The sequence below is a fragment of the Protobothrops mucrosquamatus genome, unplaced genomic scaffold (assembly GCF_001527695.2).
Source record: "Protobothrops mucrosquamatus isolate PMUCROS unplaced genomic scaffold, P.Mucros_1.0 scaffold919, whole genome shotgun sequence".
Classification (NCBI taxonomy): domain Eukaryota; kingdom Metazoa; phylum Chordata; class Lepidosauria; order Squamata; family Viperidae; genus Protobothrops; species Protobothrops mucrosquamatus.
In genome coordinates this window covers 355,684-375,028 of record NW_015387170.1, presented here as the reverse complement: position 1 = coordinate 375,028, position 19,345 = coordinate 355,684, and the positions used below count along the sequence as shown (strand labels likewise).

Below are 19,345 nucleotides of genomic sequence, written 5' to 3'. Positions count from 1 at the left end.
TGGAATACTGCATCCAGTTTTGGTCACCACGATGTAAAAAAGATGTTGAGACTCTAGAAAGAGTACAGAGAAGAGCAACAAAGATGATTAGGGGACTGGAGGCTAAAACATATAAGGAACGGTTGCTGGAATTGGGTATGTCTAGTTTAATGAAGAGAAGGACGAGGGGGGACATGATAGTAGTGTTCCAATATCTCAGGGGCTGCCACAAATGTCTGACTATTACTTGGTAGAGCACCAATAAGAAATTAGATGAACTCACATATACAAATCAAGAATTGTTCAGAAATAATTTAGACCTGATTTAAACATGTTTTAATAATGAAAAGAAGGACGAGAGTTGACATGATAGCAGTCTTCCAGTATCTCAAGGGTTTCCACAAAGAAAAGGGAGTCAAGCTATTCTCCAAAGCGCCTGAAGGCAGGACAAGAAGCAACGGATGGAAACTAATCAAGGAGAGAAGCAATCTAGAACTAAGGAGAAACTTCCTGACAGTTAGAACAATTAACCAGTGGAACAACCTGCCTCCAGAAGTGGTGAAGAGACTGGACAGCCATTTGTCCGAAATGGTATAGGGTTTTTGCCTGAGCAGGGGGTTGGACTAGATGACCTCAAAGGTCCCTTCCATCATCATCATCATCATCATCATCATCATCATCATTATTATTATTATTATTATTATTATTATTATTATTTTATGTACATTTCAAATCCAAATCAAATTTACTGTGATTCCACTAATTAGCTGTAAAAGTAACACTTCTTTTTACATTTTTCTCTAGATGTATTGTGAAAATAACTGGTGATATGACAGTATCATTCCCAAGTGGGATTATTAAAGTCTTCACTAGCAATCCATCTCCTGCTGTGCTTTGCTTTAGGGTAAAAAACACAAGCAAACTAGAGGAGATTCTTCCAAATGTGCAACTCGTGTACAGGTTTTGTATCTTTTATTTATTATAAAGCCATACTTTTTAATTATCTTTCTATAATTTCATTCTACTTGACTTGCAAAGTATGCTTCTTTCATAAATACCCTTATATTTCTTGCATTTAAGTTTTATAATTTAATTAAAATTCATTTTATGATTGTGATTAATTAAAATTAACTGTTAATTTCATAGAAGTATTTCATTTTAGAAAACTGTTCTGAATAATTTTAATCCAACTTTCAAGATGGATTAAAAATTTTAACTATGCTATGTTATGTTAAACTATGCTGTTATGTTATGTTATGTTACATTATGATATTTATTGCTGTTCAACTTGAAATACTTCTAGAGAGGCTTACAGAATAAATTAAACATTATAATGCCTGATCTCAGACTTATAGTTTAAAAATATCTAACATGAAAAGGAAATGGCGAAAAAAATATGACAATGTAGATTAGATACTGCTGTAATGTTCTTAAACATTATTGCTCATTGATTCATAGTTTATTTTATAACTTCTTCAAGACTCATTATTGAAGAAACTCCTTTTTTTCTGCTTTACTCACTTCATAGGGATAACATGTGCAATTGTTCGTATTTGATGGAAACAGTATGCAATAGCTACATAAGGGAGTGACTACCTCATGCTAGCTGCCCCTGTTCCTCAGTAACATGTTAAAGGATTTGTGTAAAATATAATTTTAATAGGAGCCCTGGTGGCACAGTGGTTAGAATGCAGTATTTCAGACTAACTCTGCCCACAGCCTGGGGTTTGATCCTGATGGGCTCAAGGTTGACTCAGCCTTCCATCCTTCTGAGGTCAGTAAAATGAGGAGCCAGATTGTTGGGGCAATATGCTGACACTGTAAACTGCCCAGGGAATGCTGTAAAGCACTATGGGGCAGTATATAAGTGTAAGTTCGATTGCTATTTTTGATCAGCATTTATTCTTAAGTACATTTGATTCTTTCCTTGTGATCTCTCCGGCATTATAAGAATGTATAGAACCTATATCGCGATTTTTTCAAAGCTAAGGGATTTATTTTGACTGTATAGAGCAGCTTCGGCATTCTTTGTTGTCTTTGAGCCGCCACATTAGCAGAGATTTCTCTATATTCATCCTGAACTTCCTTTAAAGAAAATTTCATATGAAATGGTATGAAAAACTGTTTTGTTTCTCTTTAACTTTTGCTTTTATAATTCTAAAGAGAAATGGTCTTTAAAATTGTCATTTCAACTTTCAATTACATCCTTCCAGTAAGGTCTTCAGGTTTGCTTGCTTGCTTAATTAATTAATTAATTAATATATGGCTGATTGGTCACTCATTGACAGACATTTTGTTACAGTAGTAATTTATGCACATTAATGGCCATTCACTTTGCCTTTTGTCCCTGAAATTGTGTTGTAGATTCTTATGTGCACTAAATAAAATAAAATAAAATAAAATTCACTAAATAGGAAATAAACCCTACTCCTAAGAAGAGACTAGACAGTCACTTGTCTGAAATAGTATATGTTCTCCTGCTTGAGCAGGGAGCTGGACTAGCTGGTTTAAAGGTATTATCATCTTCAATGTACCATAAATGGCCCCATTTTTCTTAGAATACATTCTGATAATTTCCTTGAAGCCATTCTACCACTACTAGATTTACTTAAAGTTGGCTTACTTTGTAGATCTATACATTTTTCCAGATAATTCAGCATATTGGCAGGGCACGAAAGAATAATGTTTCATCTTTTAGCAACTTTCCCTAAATTTTAGTGCAGTTAAAGCAACTCCATATAAGTGTTACCCATCAGCACACCTGGCATCAGTTGACAAAGAGAGACATAAATTGGGTGGAACTTTGTTTTAAAATTGCCAGTCATCATAACCATATGGTATTAACATATTTTTGTGGGAGAAAATTTCTTTGTTTCTCTTTTATCACCTTGACAACAAGAAAGAGTAATGTATGCCTTACTGAGCATATCTATTCTCAAAGCAGCAGATACAAATAGTTGAACATTCAGAAGACTATATGTCTTGACATTATTTGATTCTGAAATGAAAAGCACATTCCCATGAAAAGTAGGTTCTCCTATTATTTCACAGCATCAGAGGAGGATGAGGGTCTCTGTCTAACTGAAGACTTAAATTATTTTGTCAGGACTGAAATTCCACATGGCTGCTCGTCTACCCCTCTTCTTCATTTTGAAGACTGTAGACTTCAGTGATGCCTACTTTGAGATTGTTACTTGGCTGCAACATATATTACTTTGGCATCAACATTACCACTTTTGTCTTCCTTTTAGCTGGATCTGTATTATAATCTAACAAGGATCTGTGATGCTTTTAAAAAAAAGTCCAACCATAATTATTTTGCCTAATTTAGGAAGTATCTGTCTCTTTGCATGAGGACATCTAAGGCATTTCACATTCCAGGAACTTAATGAAGATGCCTTAGTGTAAGACCAAAATAAAATGGCACATAGAGAAAAAACAATTTCTGTATGCCAAGGAAAAGGAATTATAACTAAAACTATTTATCAGGAATAAAATTTTAAAAATGAAAAACTAATTTTTAAAAGTAAAAAAATCATACCACAAATATGGAACGTGATTCCACAGGGCTGAGTTTCTATACTAAATGGAAATGCAAACTCACATGATCAGCAGGGCAACTGCAATGAAGAAATCTCATGTACAAATTTCTTCATAAAGACTTCTAAAGATTGATTTTGTTCAGCACTGTAAGGAATTTTTCAAAATTCTAAAATATTTCTACAAAAAAATGACCTGTAAAGGGTCATTTTATCTTGAACATCTCAATTTATTTTAACATTTTTTCAACATCTGTGGCATGTTTTGCCTCAGAATTTCTAAACTAGGTGATGCTTTTTTTTTATATGAACAATCTCTAAAGCTTTTAATTTTATATTTTTTTGATCTGGAACATCCAGCTTGCTTCATCTCCCAAAAGTTTTATCAGTTTTTATCGTTATATAGTCAGACATTCTAAAATACTACAAATCAGAGCTAGAACTTTTAAAGCTATATAGGCAATTATGTAGCCTTCTGCTGTTTGACTACTTTCAATTTTGGGTCAGGAATAAACTCAGTTTTCAGTTGTTCTTCAACTTCATCTCTGAGAAACTGTTCTCCTTGGAGAAAGAAGAGGTTCATACTTTTCTTTGTCTTTTTTGGACACATATAACAGTAATTTAAGCAAAGAAAGACATTTTCTACTTATTAAACATTTGGAGATTAGACAACTCTTAAACTTCAGAAATCATAGATAAAACATTGGCATATCAAACCAGAAATCCTCAAGACGGATTGCAATCATTTGTCAAAAACTCCTTGCAGAACTGAAAGCCTTGGAACTTGTACAGTTTATATGACTGCTTCCCAAATCTAGGTAAATTACCCAAAATTGAGAGGGGTGGGGAGTGTAATGACACATAGATATCCATTATCCGATGATGGATTGATTTAAATTGATTTAAAATGTTTCGCCTAGCTAAAAGGAACATTTGATAAACAGTTTTGGATAATGAAGGGAAAAGTTTGGAAGCCACTGGCTTAGATCATTTATCATTTCCAGTAGTTCCACTGCACAATCTGTAAATAAGTTTCATATGGCACTTAATACTGCAGTCCCTATTAAAATGAGATATAGCATAGAAGAATACAGAAGTAATATATTGCCACAAACATTTCAACACAGCAATTGGAAATGATTATTTATATTTATTTATAGTTTTTATCATTAATTGAAAATTATCATATAATATTTAAATGTGTTCTCAAATATTAAAATGGTTTGCATATACTATATTATGATCATCTGGCATTATTCTCATATTGGAGAGCAAATACTAAATACTAAAGAGAAGAAAGATTACAGGCCACAGGGTAGATTCATGGTAGAACATTGAAGTGCAGAACATCAAATTTGTAACTTGGTCTTTAAATCAATACACTATACAAGTTTTTAATTTCATCTTAAAACAAATAGCAAAACTTAAATTATACCTTAGAAGCATATTCATAATGTAAAGGTAGAGAGTAAGGCTACAGTTGATATTCAAATATATATATATATAAATTGGATAGAAAAAAAATGGAGAAGAATTCAGCAGTTAGTGTTTTGTGTTAGTATAAAAAAATTATACATATTATATTAAACAGCATACTGCTGTATGATGTAAGAAAATTATGTGCTTGGTGCATGCAGGATTGGGTAGTAAAATGTGTTCTTAATCTTTCAAAGTATTGTCAATGTGTAAGAAAAGTTTAAATATATGTTTTCATGCCTACATTTTGTTCACAGTGATCCATCACAAAGTGATTCCAGTACAAAGGATTTTTGGATGGATATGCAAGCTGTCACAGTCTACCTCAAAAAACTTTCAGAGCAGAATCCTTCTGCTTCTTATTACAATGTTGAAGTTCTGAAGTATCAGGTAATTTTTGTACTTTGGTGTTGTGAATTGAAGAACTTAACAAGTCTAGATTGTATTGTTTGCTGGCATGAATTACCACCCTACCCCACCTACTAAGTATGTGAAAACACCATATTTATTCAGATTGGTGTGTGCCTTACAGAAATAAGTCTACTCAGAAATGACATAGCAAGTTAACATAGTCTGCATTTTTAAATTTGAAAACTTAATCAAGCTATTTAACTAGCTGGTCAGCTAATCAAACAATCAGCTGAAGCAACCAAACTTAACCAGCATAAAAATTTTAAAATCTTAGAGGATCCCTATGTTTGTTGATTTTGGAGAACAGCACCTCATTGCACGTTCTCTTTTATGTTGGGCTTTTGAGTGTAACCTTAGGAGGGAAGATACCATCTGCAGGCTGAAGTAGGTCAAAGGATTATGTCATTAGGAGCAAATAGCCAGAGGTAGTCTGATCAGCTATCCAGTACACTGATGAATTATCATCCAAAGTTGCCGTCAACACCATATCTCACATCCACATCTGATACTTTTGGAATATTCTGTTTGCTCACTTTACCCTTTGCTTCAGGTATTCATGTTGTGCTTGGGTGCAGGTTCATTGTCGCTAATCAGTAGCATGGATTATTTTATGTTGCCAGAAGTAGCAAGAATGATTGACTGATTCCTGAGCAGATATTTAGGAATCCCTAACATCAAAATGTTTTGATGTTCTCACTCCTGCTGATTTCTACTTCATAGTCCTTGCAAGCAGCATGGCAGGGTCTTCAAGGTCCTTAAGGACCTTTATACTATACTGCCTTCTGGCCTGCAGCATACGTTCATTGGTAGTGGTGAGTTATTTGCTGATTCCTCCGAGTTACCAACATTGGCAGCTGTGGACTCAGATGTACTAAGGAGTCTGTTCCTTTTCTTCCTGTTACCCTCAGTCCTTGGGCTGTTAACAAAAGAGAGTGGGCTGACATGGCAAAAAGTCAGCATCATGCCGTTTCTGCTTCTGCTAGAGGAAATGCCAACTCAGCACTAACCTTAAAAATGTCCCATATGTCTCAATCTCTTGACTTCTTTTACCAGCAGATCTTGCCCTCCCTACATGTAATATGTCTTTATATTCCACAATCATGGCTTGAGAAGTAAGATTTCCATACTGTGGAGAAGATGGAAGTCGCCTAAACTTCAGGGAAGAAGCATAAAATGATTGAATCAGAAAAGGGAGCCTGAGTTTGAAAAATGTCTAGCATAGCATTGCTGTCTCATCTGTACACATAGAGTACTATGTAATTTGGAAGATTTTTTTTCCTAAATAAAAAAAATACAGTATTTTTGTATTAATGAGTATAATATCTTTTAACCTATAATGTAAAAGAAGGGACAGAATCTCTCTTAGCCAATCTGCACAATGCACTGTTTTAAAACCACATTTAAAAGCATATTTAAAAGCTTCTGAAATAGAATATAGGGATGTGGCATTGTCTGAAACAGATAGTCATCCAGATACTGACAGACAATAATAGTAATCCACTCCAATCCTAGTTGTTTGATTGTTAAGAACACCCAATCTAAATTAGCAATAAACTCCATAATGGCTGTCCAAACTGCATTGTATGTTTATGTAACCCTAGAACAGACATGTCAAACTCGCGATGTCATGTGACGTCGTGCAACGTATCAGGATGGTTTTGCCATTTCAATGGGGTGGGCATGGCTTCCATGTGATGTGTCCGGCCTGTAGGCCGGCAGTTTGACACCCCTGCCCTAGAAGGTTCCAGCATCCCAAATCTATCTGCATCACATCATTCAGTTTCAACAAATATTAGCAGGGGTGTATTTATAGTATGGAACAGTTAGCCTGATGGTATGTTACAATATGTGGTGAAAACAAAAGACAACTTAATTAGAAGTCACAAAACAAAGTCTAGTTATAGCACACAACTCAGCATGGAAGATTTGACCATAGTCCAAACTACACCTCAGTGAAGCTGAATGCATAAAAAGGCTCTCCAGCTGACCAATGGTCATGTGTCAAACATTATTTTAGGTATTCAGGGTTTTAAAAATAAGCAACATTTTGAATTGAGTCTAGAAATGATTAACAACTGCTTAAAAAAGAAAGAAAGATGTCAAATTCTGAGAGTCCAGTTACAACTTAAGCAATTGTATTTTTCACTAGGTGAATTTTTCAAAGATTATCATAGAACAGTTCACAGTAATAAGTGTGATTAATACTTATTGAATAACAAAGCATCTGTGAACATAAGAAGTATCAATTAGTATACCAGTATCAGTTGGACAAAAACATTCTTAATCATAATTGCACTTGGAGACTTACAAAAGCAAAACTCAGTACAGGAAATTTTCCAGTCTATGAATCTAACCTTTTGAATGGAATGTGTGCAGCCTCCATAAAAACAGGTAGATCCCTTTTCATTAGATGTTCATTGGACATTGGTTAAAATGGCACACACCGTGACATTTTGTTTTTCATTTTTACTCCTTTTTTAACAGTTATTCAGAACTATATTTTGAACACTTCAAGAAAAAGCTGAGTCAACAATATTCTCCTTTTCTAGACTAGATCAAGGGGGCATCAACAATATTTTCACAGTACTGAAAGTTGCTAAGAAGATCCAATAGGTTTAACAGAATCAACAAAAGAAGAATCAGGATTCCTCTTCACTAGTTCATAGTTTAATCATTTTCTCGGGCAATCAACGCTATTAGACCCCAAAGACCCCATCTATGAAGCTTACAATATTTAACAATTTCCTATTACATAACATAGGTTAAGTAATAGGTTAAGTAATTCCAACCTAGAGCATTTAACTATACAATTATAATTAAATAATTATTAATACCAGTAATAAAAACATATCAAAATCTGTATTTTTATGAAATTAGCTTTAATAATAATTGGCTTTTTAGTATATGAAGTGAAAAATGAACTTTGGAAGTCAATGGGTTTTTCAGGATTGATCCTAAAAAGTTGTTTAATTATTTTCAAAGGTATTGTCAAATGGTATCCAGTCTACACCTCTGAATCTTGCCACATACTGGAAATGCAATGCTAGCACAACTGATGTAAGAGTTGATTACAAATACAATCCAGCATCTATGTCAATGCCAAGTATGCTATCCAATATACAAGTCATCGTACCAGTTGATGGAGGTGTAATAAACATGCAGTCACTTCCACCAGCAAAATGGTAACTTTTTTATTCTTGATACTGCATGAAATTCATATTAAGATACTTGTCCTGTCTTCTAAAATCATTTGTGAAATCCATTGATTATTGATGCTTGAAGCAGTTCTCATGGAACTGAAAGAGGGAAGTGTTGGGAGACCAGTGGGAACTTTATTATGGGGTAGATATTACAGAAGCTTGGTTGATGTACAAAAAGAAATTTCCTTATTCCCACTCTTCTCAATGAATGAAAGTGTTTTTATGTGACACTGAACTGTAAGAACAAGTTGAGATAACTGTTGGTTAGTATCCAACTTAACCAGCAAGGGCTCTTTTTAAATTCCTGGATCTTATCACAAGACTGTTGGTAGAATTTCTACTCTGTTAGTGCTGGGGGCCTATAACTACTTTGTCCTTGGATGAGTATAAAGGTGATTAAGATTCCATGCACCCATGGGCTTGTCCTAAATGATCTTAGTTTCTATGTATCTTGTTTATGATTTACAATTTCTCCAGTGTTGTGTGCCTTTAGGGTTTAACATTTGTATGAAGCTACTGGAAAAAATCTTCCACTAATTTGGGTTGAAATGCCAACAGTATGCTAATGGTACTGAATTATATATCAGCACCCTAGCCTTAATTAGAGATGCTTTGGACACTCCTTGAATTAGTATTTGAAGGTTGCAAGGTCCTAGATAGGCCAAAACAACTTTACATTCCATTCAAGCAAGACAGAATTCCTATTTGTGCAAAAATAACTGGTGATTTCTCTAGAAGGGATCATTACTCTCTGAAGGAAGAAGTCCACAGTTTAGGGATTACCTCAGCTCATGATTCCTATTGAAACATGGCCAATACATTCCTCATTCAGCTAAGATGATGCACCAGTTGCATCCCCATTAAGACTGTGAGACTCATACCCACATTACCATCTATATCAATATATTGGGCCGCCTTTGACCGTATCTTGGAAACAACATTAGTGTACAATGCAGCAGTTAGGATATTAGAACTATATTTGTCATATAACACCAGTTATTTGGTTGTTTCATAGGCTACCAGTTAGTTTCTGAACCTAATCCAGAGGGTTGGTTATCACTCATAAAACCATTAGCTCCAGGTTACATTAAGGACTGTCTCTTCCAGGGGGAATATCTAAAATCTGTTCAAGGCTGGAGTCCAATGCAAACTTGCATTATATTTTTAAGTACTTGAAAACTTGCCTAAGAGAATAGATGCAGAGTACCAGTATGGAGAACTGCCAATATATGATTTTTTTTTCCTTATAGGAACTCAGAGCAGATGAAAGCTTTGTGGAAATTAGCTAGTATTTCAGAAAAATCAGAAAATGGCGGTAAGAAGAAATGTTTTAATGGTATAGATAAGAAAACTACTATTGGTATTTTGACAAAAAATCAATTAAAAACTAACATCATATATTCTGTATATAGAAATGGAAATAATTATTTTTCTCCCCAAAGATAGTTTTGATGGATTTTTTTCATTGACACTATTATATTTTGCAATATTTTATTTATTTATTTAGAAAATTTATATGTCAAAACTGACATTAAGCCTTATCTATTTTTTCATTATAGCATAATAAATTATGAGTACATACTATGTTGAATTGCAGAAAAAATAAGTTGTGACAACTATCTCAATACAGAAAAGCCTTAAAGACATAAGAAAAAAATGAAGTAATTTAAACTACAGTCCGTTTAGAATAAAAAATATTCTTTGGTTCACCATATTGAAATGAGATCTTCTTAAGCATGTGAATATAGGTGTATGTAGATCAGGGGTGTCAAACTAGCAACGTGATGTGTCGTGGCGTATCGCGATTTTTTTCCATTGTCAGCAATGGGGTAGGCACGGTTTCGCCATGACACATCCAGCCCATGGGCTGGCAGTTTGACACCCCTGATATAGATCAACCAAACAGACATTTGTATGTCAGTTTTGATCTGAGATTTATAGCAGATTGATTTACATATATACACTTGTATGTGTATGTATGTATGCATGAGCCACAATAAAGAAAGCTTGGTATAACTAGTCTTATATATTTAAAAAGATTCAAGAACAACTACAATTCCAGTGAATACATATGCCAATAGAAACATGAGATTCAATACGAAATATATGAAATTACTCCAGTTAATTGAATAGCCAAGTAAATTAAAAAAATATTGTAAAATGACAATATATTTTGGTATAGAAAAATACATAATTATCAATACCTATCATCTATTTACAAGAACACTCTGTGTTAAACATCAGCCACTGTTGATTGTGTTAGTGTTTTGCAGCAATTATAATGAAGAATTTTGAGGCACTTTCAACATGAAAAGAAATGTTATTAGATAATTTTTTGTGGATTTTTAAATGTATTTATCAGTAGTCAAAGATCAATTGTATCTGATAATAAGCAGACTTCTTTATTATTTCTCTCTCTCTTCCCTCCTGAATAGGTGCTGGCTCTCTCAGAGCTAAATTTGACCTTTCTGAAGGACCCAGTAAACCAACAACACTTGCAGTGCAATTTATCAGTGAGGGAAGCACCCTTTCTGGAGTAGATGTTGAATTAATAGGCACTGGCTATCGGCTTTCCCTAATTAAGAAGAGACTTACCACTGGTAAGAAGGATAATGCTCTTCTGAGGATAACCTATAGAGCTAATTTATAGAATAATAAATGTAATTTTTTTTGTAATAGGTGTTTGCAGTTACATAACCCTGTTTGTTTGTTTGTTTGTTTGTTTATCAAATTTATAAGGCCACTCACTTCACAAAAAGGTGAACCTGGGTTGTGTGGAACAAAGTTGTTAAAATGTGTTCTACTTTTAAAAAATGTGTATACTAATTTTGCATCTTGATTAAAATGTGTATGTGTGTGTAATATGAGTAGTCCTCAACTTACAACTGCATTGAGCCCAAAATTTCTGTTGCAAATTAGACAGTTGTTTGCTCCATTTTACAACCTTTTCTTGAGACAGTTAAGTGAATCACTGTAATTGTTAAGTTAGAAACACAGTTGTTAAGTGAATCTGGCTTCCCCATTGACTTTGCTTGTCAGAAAGTCGCAAAAAGTGATCACATGACATGGGCCACTCTAACCATCATGAGAGAGTTGCCACGCGTCTAAATTTTGACTACACAATGGTTGTAAGGGTGAAAAATGGTCATAAGTCACTTTATTTCAGTACTGTTGTAACTTTGGTCACTAAATAAACTGGTGTAGGTCAAGGACTACCTTGTTTATGTTTATGTATAGAGAGAGGGAATACATTAAACCTTTAAAAATCCACAATTTTGTCTGACTTTTGAGACCTAGCCAATTGTATTTTCTGCCCATTCTTCTTCTTAACAGTTCTGCGCCCAGGAAAACTCTCCTCCTACATGTAAGGGCAACAAAGGGTTTTGCATGATAAAGCACACCAGGTTCCTTGGCTGCAACAAGGAGTTCCCAAGGATTCTTCCATCCTTGGAGCCTGGGAAGAAGTGAGAGGATTCATGCAATTCATGAAATCCTAATTTTAGACGGAAGGCTGGGGATCATGAGGACTGAAGCCAATGATAGCAAAACATGTGGAGCCTGATTTTAAAAAAATACTTTTCTATTAATGTTGTTTATTGAGATACTAATTGGAACTTTTTATGTCTTTCAGGACGATATATGGCAGATTGCTGAACAGCCTGTTAAGAAAACTAGGTTATTTTCCAATGAATAAGAAGTTTATTCATTCTCTTGCTATCTTTTCAACACTATTTTAACATGCATTAATTTTTGAAAACACATTGCATAGTTTTGGAGTTTATACCCAACAAAATGCACTTTTGAAAATAAGTCAATTTAAAAAATATTCTGTTTTGAAATAGCACTGAAATGAACTCCAACAATATAGAAAATCAGTTGCAATACTGGGAAACAAGATACTGAAATACTTAGTAGTAATGTAGCCTCAGAGCCAAATAGCAGTTATGTGTGGTATTTAAAGTGTGTGATGCTTTGTGATACCTTAAACAAAACTATATTTTAACTTTCTATAAATATTACTGAAGTATATTTTTCAATTTTCAATATTGCCATTCCATAAACAGAACAGTGGCAAAGTATTTTTTTTTTTGTTTTCACACTTGTATATTCATGTGTCATATCTTATTAGAGATTATCTATAAAAAATAACTTTATTTCCATATATCATACATAATTAAATGACCAGTGTTTTATAGCAGATGGTTTTTAAAAATGTAAAGTGCAATGTTTTTTTAATTGCAATGTACAACAGAGTTATTTACTCCTGCCATTAGTTAACATGATGGGAGTTGTAATTTTAATTAATGCTGTAGATTATTTATTTTTATATGAAATGTGTAATGTTTGTGCCTTTTCAAAGCTGTGCCTATCAAATGTTTATGTGCTTCTCATTTCTTGTTTTCACCATCTACATCTTCCAATTAGTAAACTTGAAGGAAGTAATTTTATGCTTACAGAATGGAAAAGTCAGTTGTGTTCTACCTTCCATGTACCCCTCAAATTTGCTAGGGAGGCTCTTTGGGACTTCTGGTGCAGATTTTTTGAGGTCATAAGGCATTTAAAGTGGGAAGGCGAAGCCAACCTCACTGGAAGATAGGCACAATTGGACATAACCTGGCATTTGGAAATCAAAAGAGAAAATAGCCTTTAAAATAACTTCTGTTGGGTTAAATGCAATAAATTCAGCCATTACAAAGAAAACCTTTTAACTTTTGTCAGTTACCATATAGTATCAACATTTAAAATATCACCAAAGATGTGTAAAATTCTGAAAGTGCAGTAAATTTTAAAATAATAAAAATGCTACACTTCTGAAAAGTGTAGAATTTCCCTCTTCTAGCTACAAAAAGCTGAATTTCATGTTTTCAAACATGTAGAATGAATTTAAGTGTTGCTTGTGAGCAGCAATGTTGTTTTAAATATCTGTTTTGAGTAAAACAAAAATAATTAGTGATAATTTTAATAAATATTTTATGACCACAAATAAAGAGGCAGATAATAGCCCTCACACAAAGAAAATGACCCATTTAGATAAGTTTAATACAAATCCTGTTTTTTAGAACTTATCTATATGCCTTAAGAGAGTAAATGCAAAAGTGAATAGTTAATGGAGCAGGTGAATTGTATGGTCAGCAGTACCACAGCTTAAATACTTTTTCAAATTCTAGTTCCTAACAAAAGCATACATGAAAATCACTAACTCAGTGACAATACTCTAATGAATAAAATAGTGGATTAATATGTCAGTGTTCTATATAGCCACTAAATTTTGATAAATCCTTAGCACACTACAAATAAAGTTAGATTTTTTTTATTGGCATCACAGTAAATGAATACCCAGGATAAATGGGACATTTGTTTCCTCCCTTTTGTGAGATCATTAATCTACAAAAGTGGAGAGAAAATATCAGTGATGTCTGGGGGTGGGGAAAATCTTATTTTTAAAGATACATGGATCAATTATTTTCTTTTGTTTTGCTTTTAAAATTAAATAAACCTTTGCCATGACTTCATGTGACAGATATGATACCTTCAGCAGCCCAGCAACATTCATTTTTTAACTGGGATATAAATATCTCAGATACTACTACATTGTGACATTGTAATATACAAGATACTCTGGCTCATTGGGATGGGAAAAAAATGGCAGCTAAGCTTTTTTTTCCTTAAGAAAAACAAAGCCACTTTATTTTTGATTTTCAACTCTGGCTTCTCACTCAAAATTCTTCAGTCTCACATTTTTTTAACCAAAAATTAATCCAATTGTAAATGTTCTCAGACATAAACACAAATACTGAAAAGCATGAATAATTCATAGATTAATAACTAATTATAGAATTGCAGTCAGAAATTTATTTTTACATATTTGCCTTGTTTTATAAAAATCTTAAGATTCCATTAGAGCACTACACAATGAATTTTTATACATTTTGATAGAATTTTTAATTTAAATTGGGATTTTAGATGGTACAGACTTTTAATGGACTCTTAATTGTAATCTGCTAATACAATCAAAAACTGTCTGAACAGTTCAATGACTTTTGAAAGTCAGTCTGTTTTATCTTCCATTTAACCATGTATTCTTTCTAAATTAGTGCTAAATTTCAGCACTTTCTAGCCTTACTACCAAATGTTCTCAAACACACATTTACAAAAGGTGCAGGTTATAATTTTGAAGCCATGCAACTTTATATATAATTTTTTAATATCTATATCTAAATATAGATATAGATGTGTATAAATAAAACCTATCTGGTGGAAATGTCATGTAGCAAGCTGGATCTTGCTTGTTTATAAAGATATTGCCTTTGTAGCTATCTCTTGGGAGAATCTGTAAACACAAATCTGAAGGGTCTGCAGGTTCTACAAACTGTAAATTAGAGCAATATAAATCTTATAGAAATTGTAAATACATCTGATCTTTTACAAAAATGTTTTTAAAATTGCACCTATAATAAACATGTAATATATAACAATCTGATTGTTGCTGTTTATATGCTTTCATATATTATCCTGAAGCAGTCCATGGACAGTCTTCAGATAAAATGTAATTTGATTCTGCTTCACCATTAGAATTTATTCCTTTTCTACATATTTTTGAGCACTATTATGGCTATAGGTTTGTGAGCTTACTACTATCAGACAACATCAGTGCTCACTGTCTGTTTTTTTAATTGATTAGTACCAGTATCAGAATGTAATAAAAACATAGTCTGTTCCTGTTTCCTTTCACTGGTTTGTGGAATAATAAAAATCCTCTCATCCCCATTATATACAGAAAGAAAGAAATGGCTAAGCTCTCACCACCCTCAATTTTTTTCTTTACTTGAATTTTTTATCTCTTTGTGATTTGGGAAAACAATTGGAGGTGTAGCTACAAAAAGAATGTAGTACAGTATACATTTTTAAAATGTAAACTAATTACTGCAATTCCCCAATGGTTTTTTCCTCTACTGAAAATACTCAGTGTAATCCGATAGTGTACAATCTGTTATCCATGAAGTTGATACAAAAGTACAGTATGTGAGCAGTTTTGCAATCAAGAATCTTTCTCCAACTACTGAAACCATAGAGCAGGGGTCTTCAAACTTTGCCCTTTTATGACTTGTGGACTTCAACTCCCAGAATTCCTCAGCCAGTGTGCCTGGCTGAGGAATTCTGGGAGTTGAAGTCCACAAGTTATAAAAGGGCCAAGTTTGAAGAGCCCTGCCATAGATGTATGTTGCTGCATTGGCTGGATTAGATGAGGTTGTGGTGAACATGCAGAAAGTGGCCTCTAGAATAATGAGTCATTTGAGCATAGGTATGGGGAAAATTGCTTCTAGTAGAAAAATGGATCATTCACAGTCCAAAATTAAATTTGCTACAGTTTGCCCAAAACTAGAGCAGAATAAAAAATAAAAGTCCCAAAACAGTTTTCTTGCGAATGATTGAGGACAATAGTTGTTCTGAAAACCTCTATCAGAAAATGCTCTAGACCGGTGGTTCTCAACCTTCGTAATGCCGCGACCCTTTAATATAGTTCCTCATGTTGTGGTGATCCCCAACCATAAAATTATTTTCGTTGCTACTTCATAACTGTAATTTTGCTACTGTTATGAATCGTAATGTAAATATCTGATATGCAGGATGTATTTTCATTGTTACAAATTGAACATAATTAAAGCATAGTGATTAATCACAAAAACAATATGTAATTATATATTGTGAAATATTTATTTCTAATTACAAATAAATGAANTCGCTCTCTCTCCCTCCCTCTCTCTCTCTCTCTCTCTCTCCCCCTCTTTCTCCCTCTCTCTCTCTCCATCTCTCTCTTCCTCCCTCCCTCCCTCTCTGTCCGATCGGGGATCGATTTGGAGGTGCTGAACTTTTGACCAGTTCCGACCCTCTGTTGTGGAAGTTATTGACTGGGTACAAGCAGTCTGGGAGGCTTGGGCGGCCCAGCCAGCCTACAAAGGTTGGAGGAGAACCTGGGACGGAAGTCCACGAAAGCCCCGAGCTTCCCTAGCTGCCAAGTAAAGCAAGGGCGACTGGCTGGTGCAAGCGAGCAAACGGGCAGCTCATCTGTCTCTTAAGCACACCGGCTTCCCCGGGCGAGCGGCGGCTCTCACCTGCCGCTTTCTTCAGTCGGCAATAAAGGTGGGGGCGGGGGTTGGTTCCTCTCCCCGAGTGGCATTAAAAGGCAGAATCGTTGCCGGGGGAGCGAAAAGGGCGAGGCTGGCTCGCCAAGCTTGGAGGGAAGGAGGCTCCCTCGCTTGCTCCACACAGCCCTGCCGCCCTCTCGGCCCAGCGCGAGAGAAAGCGGCAAGGCGAAGTAGTGGGTGTCGCAAAGTAGTGGGTGCCACCTTCGCACCCAGCGCCCGCTGCTGCCTCGTCAGCACCACCTCGTCCACAGCCTGTCCCGCGCAGCCCCGCTGTGTCAAGCGGGTCCCGCGACTCCCACAGCACCAGCCGCACACCGCATCGATGGCGCAGAGCTTGCAGATGCCGAGCCAGACACCAGTGCAGGGCAGCGGGAGGGTGCAGACGGCAGGCAGGCCTAGACGGCAGCAGGCACTGCAGGCCAGGCACTCCAGGGTGAGGCAGCAGCGGCGCAGGTCCAGCACCGGCTAGGCCACCAGCTGGCCCCGCCCAAGGAAGGTCAGCCACCCGCCGCGCCCCACACGTACCACCTTCACACCCAGCACCCACCGCTGCCCCGCCAGCACCACCTCCGCCGCCTGTCCCGCGCAGCCCCGCTGTGTCAAGCGGGCCCCGCGGCTCCCACAGCAACAGCCACAATGCACACCGATGGCGCACGAGGTGAGCATGAGGCAGGCGTGCACATGTTTTCCTTGCTTCAGTACCAGGCTCTCCATGCTGCAGCGCAACACAGAGAGCCTGGCTGACACGGGTGAGAACGAGGCAGGAGTGCACATGGACTCCGCTTTTTTGGCAGGGCAGAATTAAGTGCTGCTCCCCACCTCCCACCCCATGTCCTCTTTTACTTACAAGTAGGAGATGACGTAGTTGCTCAGCAGGGAGGGGTGCAAAGTTCCTGCAAACTCGCCTTTGCTGCAGACAACTTGCATGTGGGTCTTTTGGTGCGCTCAGTAGTGCAGAGACAGCCGTTAATGACCAGGTCTGGACAATTCCAATTGGCTTTCAAAAGCCAATAGAATAGAGTCTATTCTATTGGCTTTCAAACGCCAATAGATTAAGAGTCTATTCAATAGAATCTATTCTATTGGCTTTCGAAAGCCAATAGAATAGAGGGAGTAGCACAGCTCATGGAAAAGTTGAAAAAATCCATCAAAAAAAGGTGCCGGAACGCCGTTCTGAGCGTTCTATGAGAAAAAATGCCCTGGTCTTAGGCGACCCCTGTGAAATGGTCGTTCGACCCCCAAAGGGGTCACGACCCACAGGTTGAGAACCGCTGCTCTAGACTTACTTAGTGCTAAATAAACAATTTCTGTATCTATAACCATGTCATTTTAGAAAATTACATATTTATATCAGTATTTCCCTGATATAAAAGTAATATAATTATTGCTGAAGTAAAATTGGAGAACTGCAGTGATTAGATATCCGCAGGTGTTAGCATCTTCCAAATGAACTGTTTTTTAATATTTATTAAATATATGCCTGATCTTCCTATCCAAACTCAAAGAAAATATTTCACTCTATTATTCAAGACAGCAGTTCTGATTTATGTAGGCCAAGAAATGTTTCCCTTGTACACAACTGAAGAATTTTCACATGCAGCTTGAATGATTTTAAGCATAACAAAATCCCCTAAATTAGGCATCAGTTCCATACAGAGAAGCAATTTCATGGGGCCCACATAAGCAAACAACATATTCCTCTTATAATGAACTATCTTTGGGATTTCCTCCTCCTGGGATTCCTCAGCTGTAATTATAATGAAATTCCTGCCTCAATTACAACTAACATCTACAGCAGTGGTTCTCAACCTGTGGGTCGGGACCCCATTTGGGGTCGATCAACCATTTCATGGGGGTCGCCAAGCAAGGCTGTCCGCCATTTTTTTTGTCCGCCATTTTTCCCCCTTTTCCGGCGGGTGCCTTACCTCCCTTGGGCTGGGCCAGCTGGTGGTTGGCCTGCTCCGTCTCTGCTGCTTGCCAGCTACGCCTCGGCCGGTGCAGGGGGCGGAACCACGCATGCGCGGCGCTCCCGGGCAGGGAAAGGCCTCGACTTACGACCGGTTTAGTCCTCGACTTACAACCGGTTGGGGTCGCGGCATTAAAAAGGTTGAGAACCACTGATCTACAGGTATGTATCTGTCATAACAACACTTAATATTTCTAAATTGTCCAAAGGAACCAATACTCAACAATTATCCAAGTTTAATGTTTTACACACTGGTGTTACCTGAAAAAAAGTTGGAAGTATTTTTTTGAATTTGGTACATAAGTCTTTCCTTCTGCACTGGACATAGTGAACATTTATCTTCCCCCCCTCTGCCCCCCCCCGAAAAACGTGAAAGGTGTTTCTTGGGGAAGTGATGCACCTTCTTAAAAGTTTTTCCTTGAGCATTAAAATTGCTAGCTTGCTCCTGTAAACTCCGCTCATGCACGTCACGCTTCAAAATGCCGCCTTCCTACCTCCCCATCCGAAGAGAGGGAGGGAGAAGAGGCCGCGAGAGCCCCGGTTTCTATCGTTTCCGCGGCTCCCTCTCGGCCCGCCTGTTTGGGAAGGAGCTTCACCCCAGAGGGCGCGCGCGATTCGCTCTCCCGG

At 36.5% G+C, this 19,345-nt stretch overlaps 1 protein-coding gene across 1 annotated transcript in view; it reads left to right on the top strand.

Moving 5' to 3' along the window:
* Nucleotides 1-12,428, top strand: part of FCHO2 (FCH domain only 2) — a 68,896-nt gene extending 56,468 nt beyond the window's left edge. The window contains exons 21-26 of the mRNA XM_015819426.1: nt 784-939; nt 5,252-5,384; nt 8,388-8,587; nt 9,856-9,920; nt 11,041-11,205; nt 12,237-12,428. Of these exons, the coding sequence (XP_015674912.1) occupies nt 784-939; nt 5,252-5,384; nt 8,388-8,587; nt 9,856-9,920; nt 11,041-11,205; nt 12,237-12,259 (742 nt within the window). The 3' untranslated portion in view covers nt 12,260-12,428. The remainder of the gene's footprint in view (nt 1-783; nt 940-5,251; nt 5,385-8,387; nt 8,588-9,855; nt 9,921-11,040; nt 11,206-12,236) is intronic.
* Nucleotides 12,429-19,345: the final 6,917 nt, after the last annotated feature.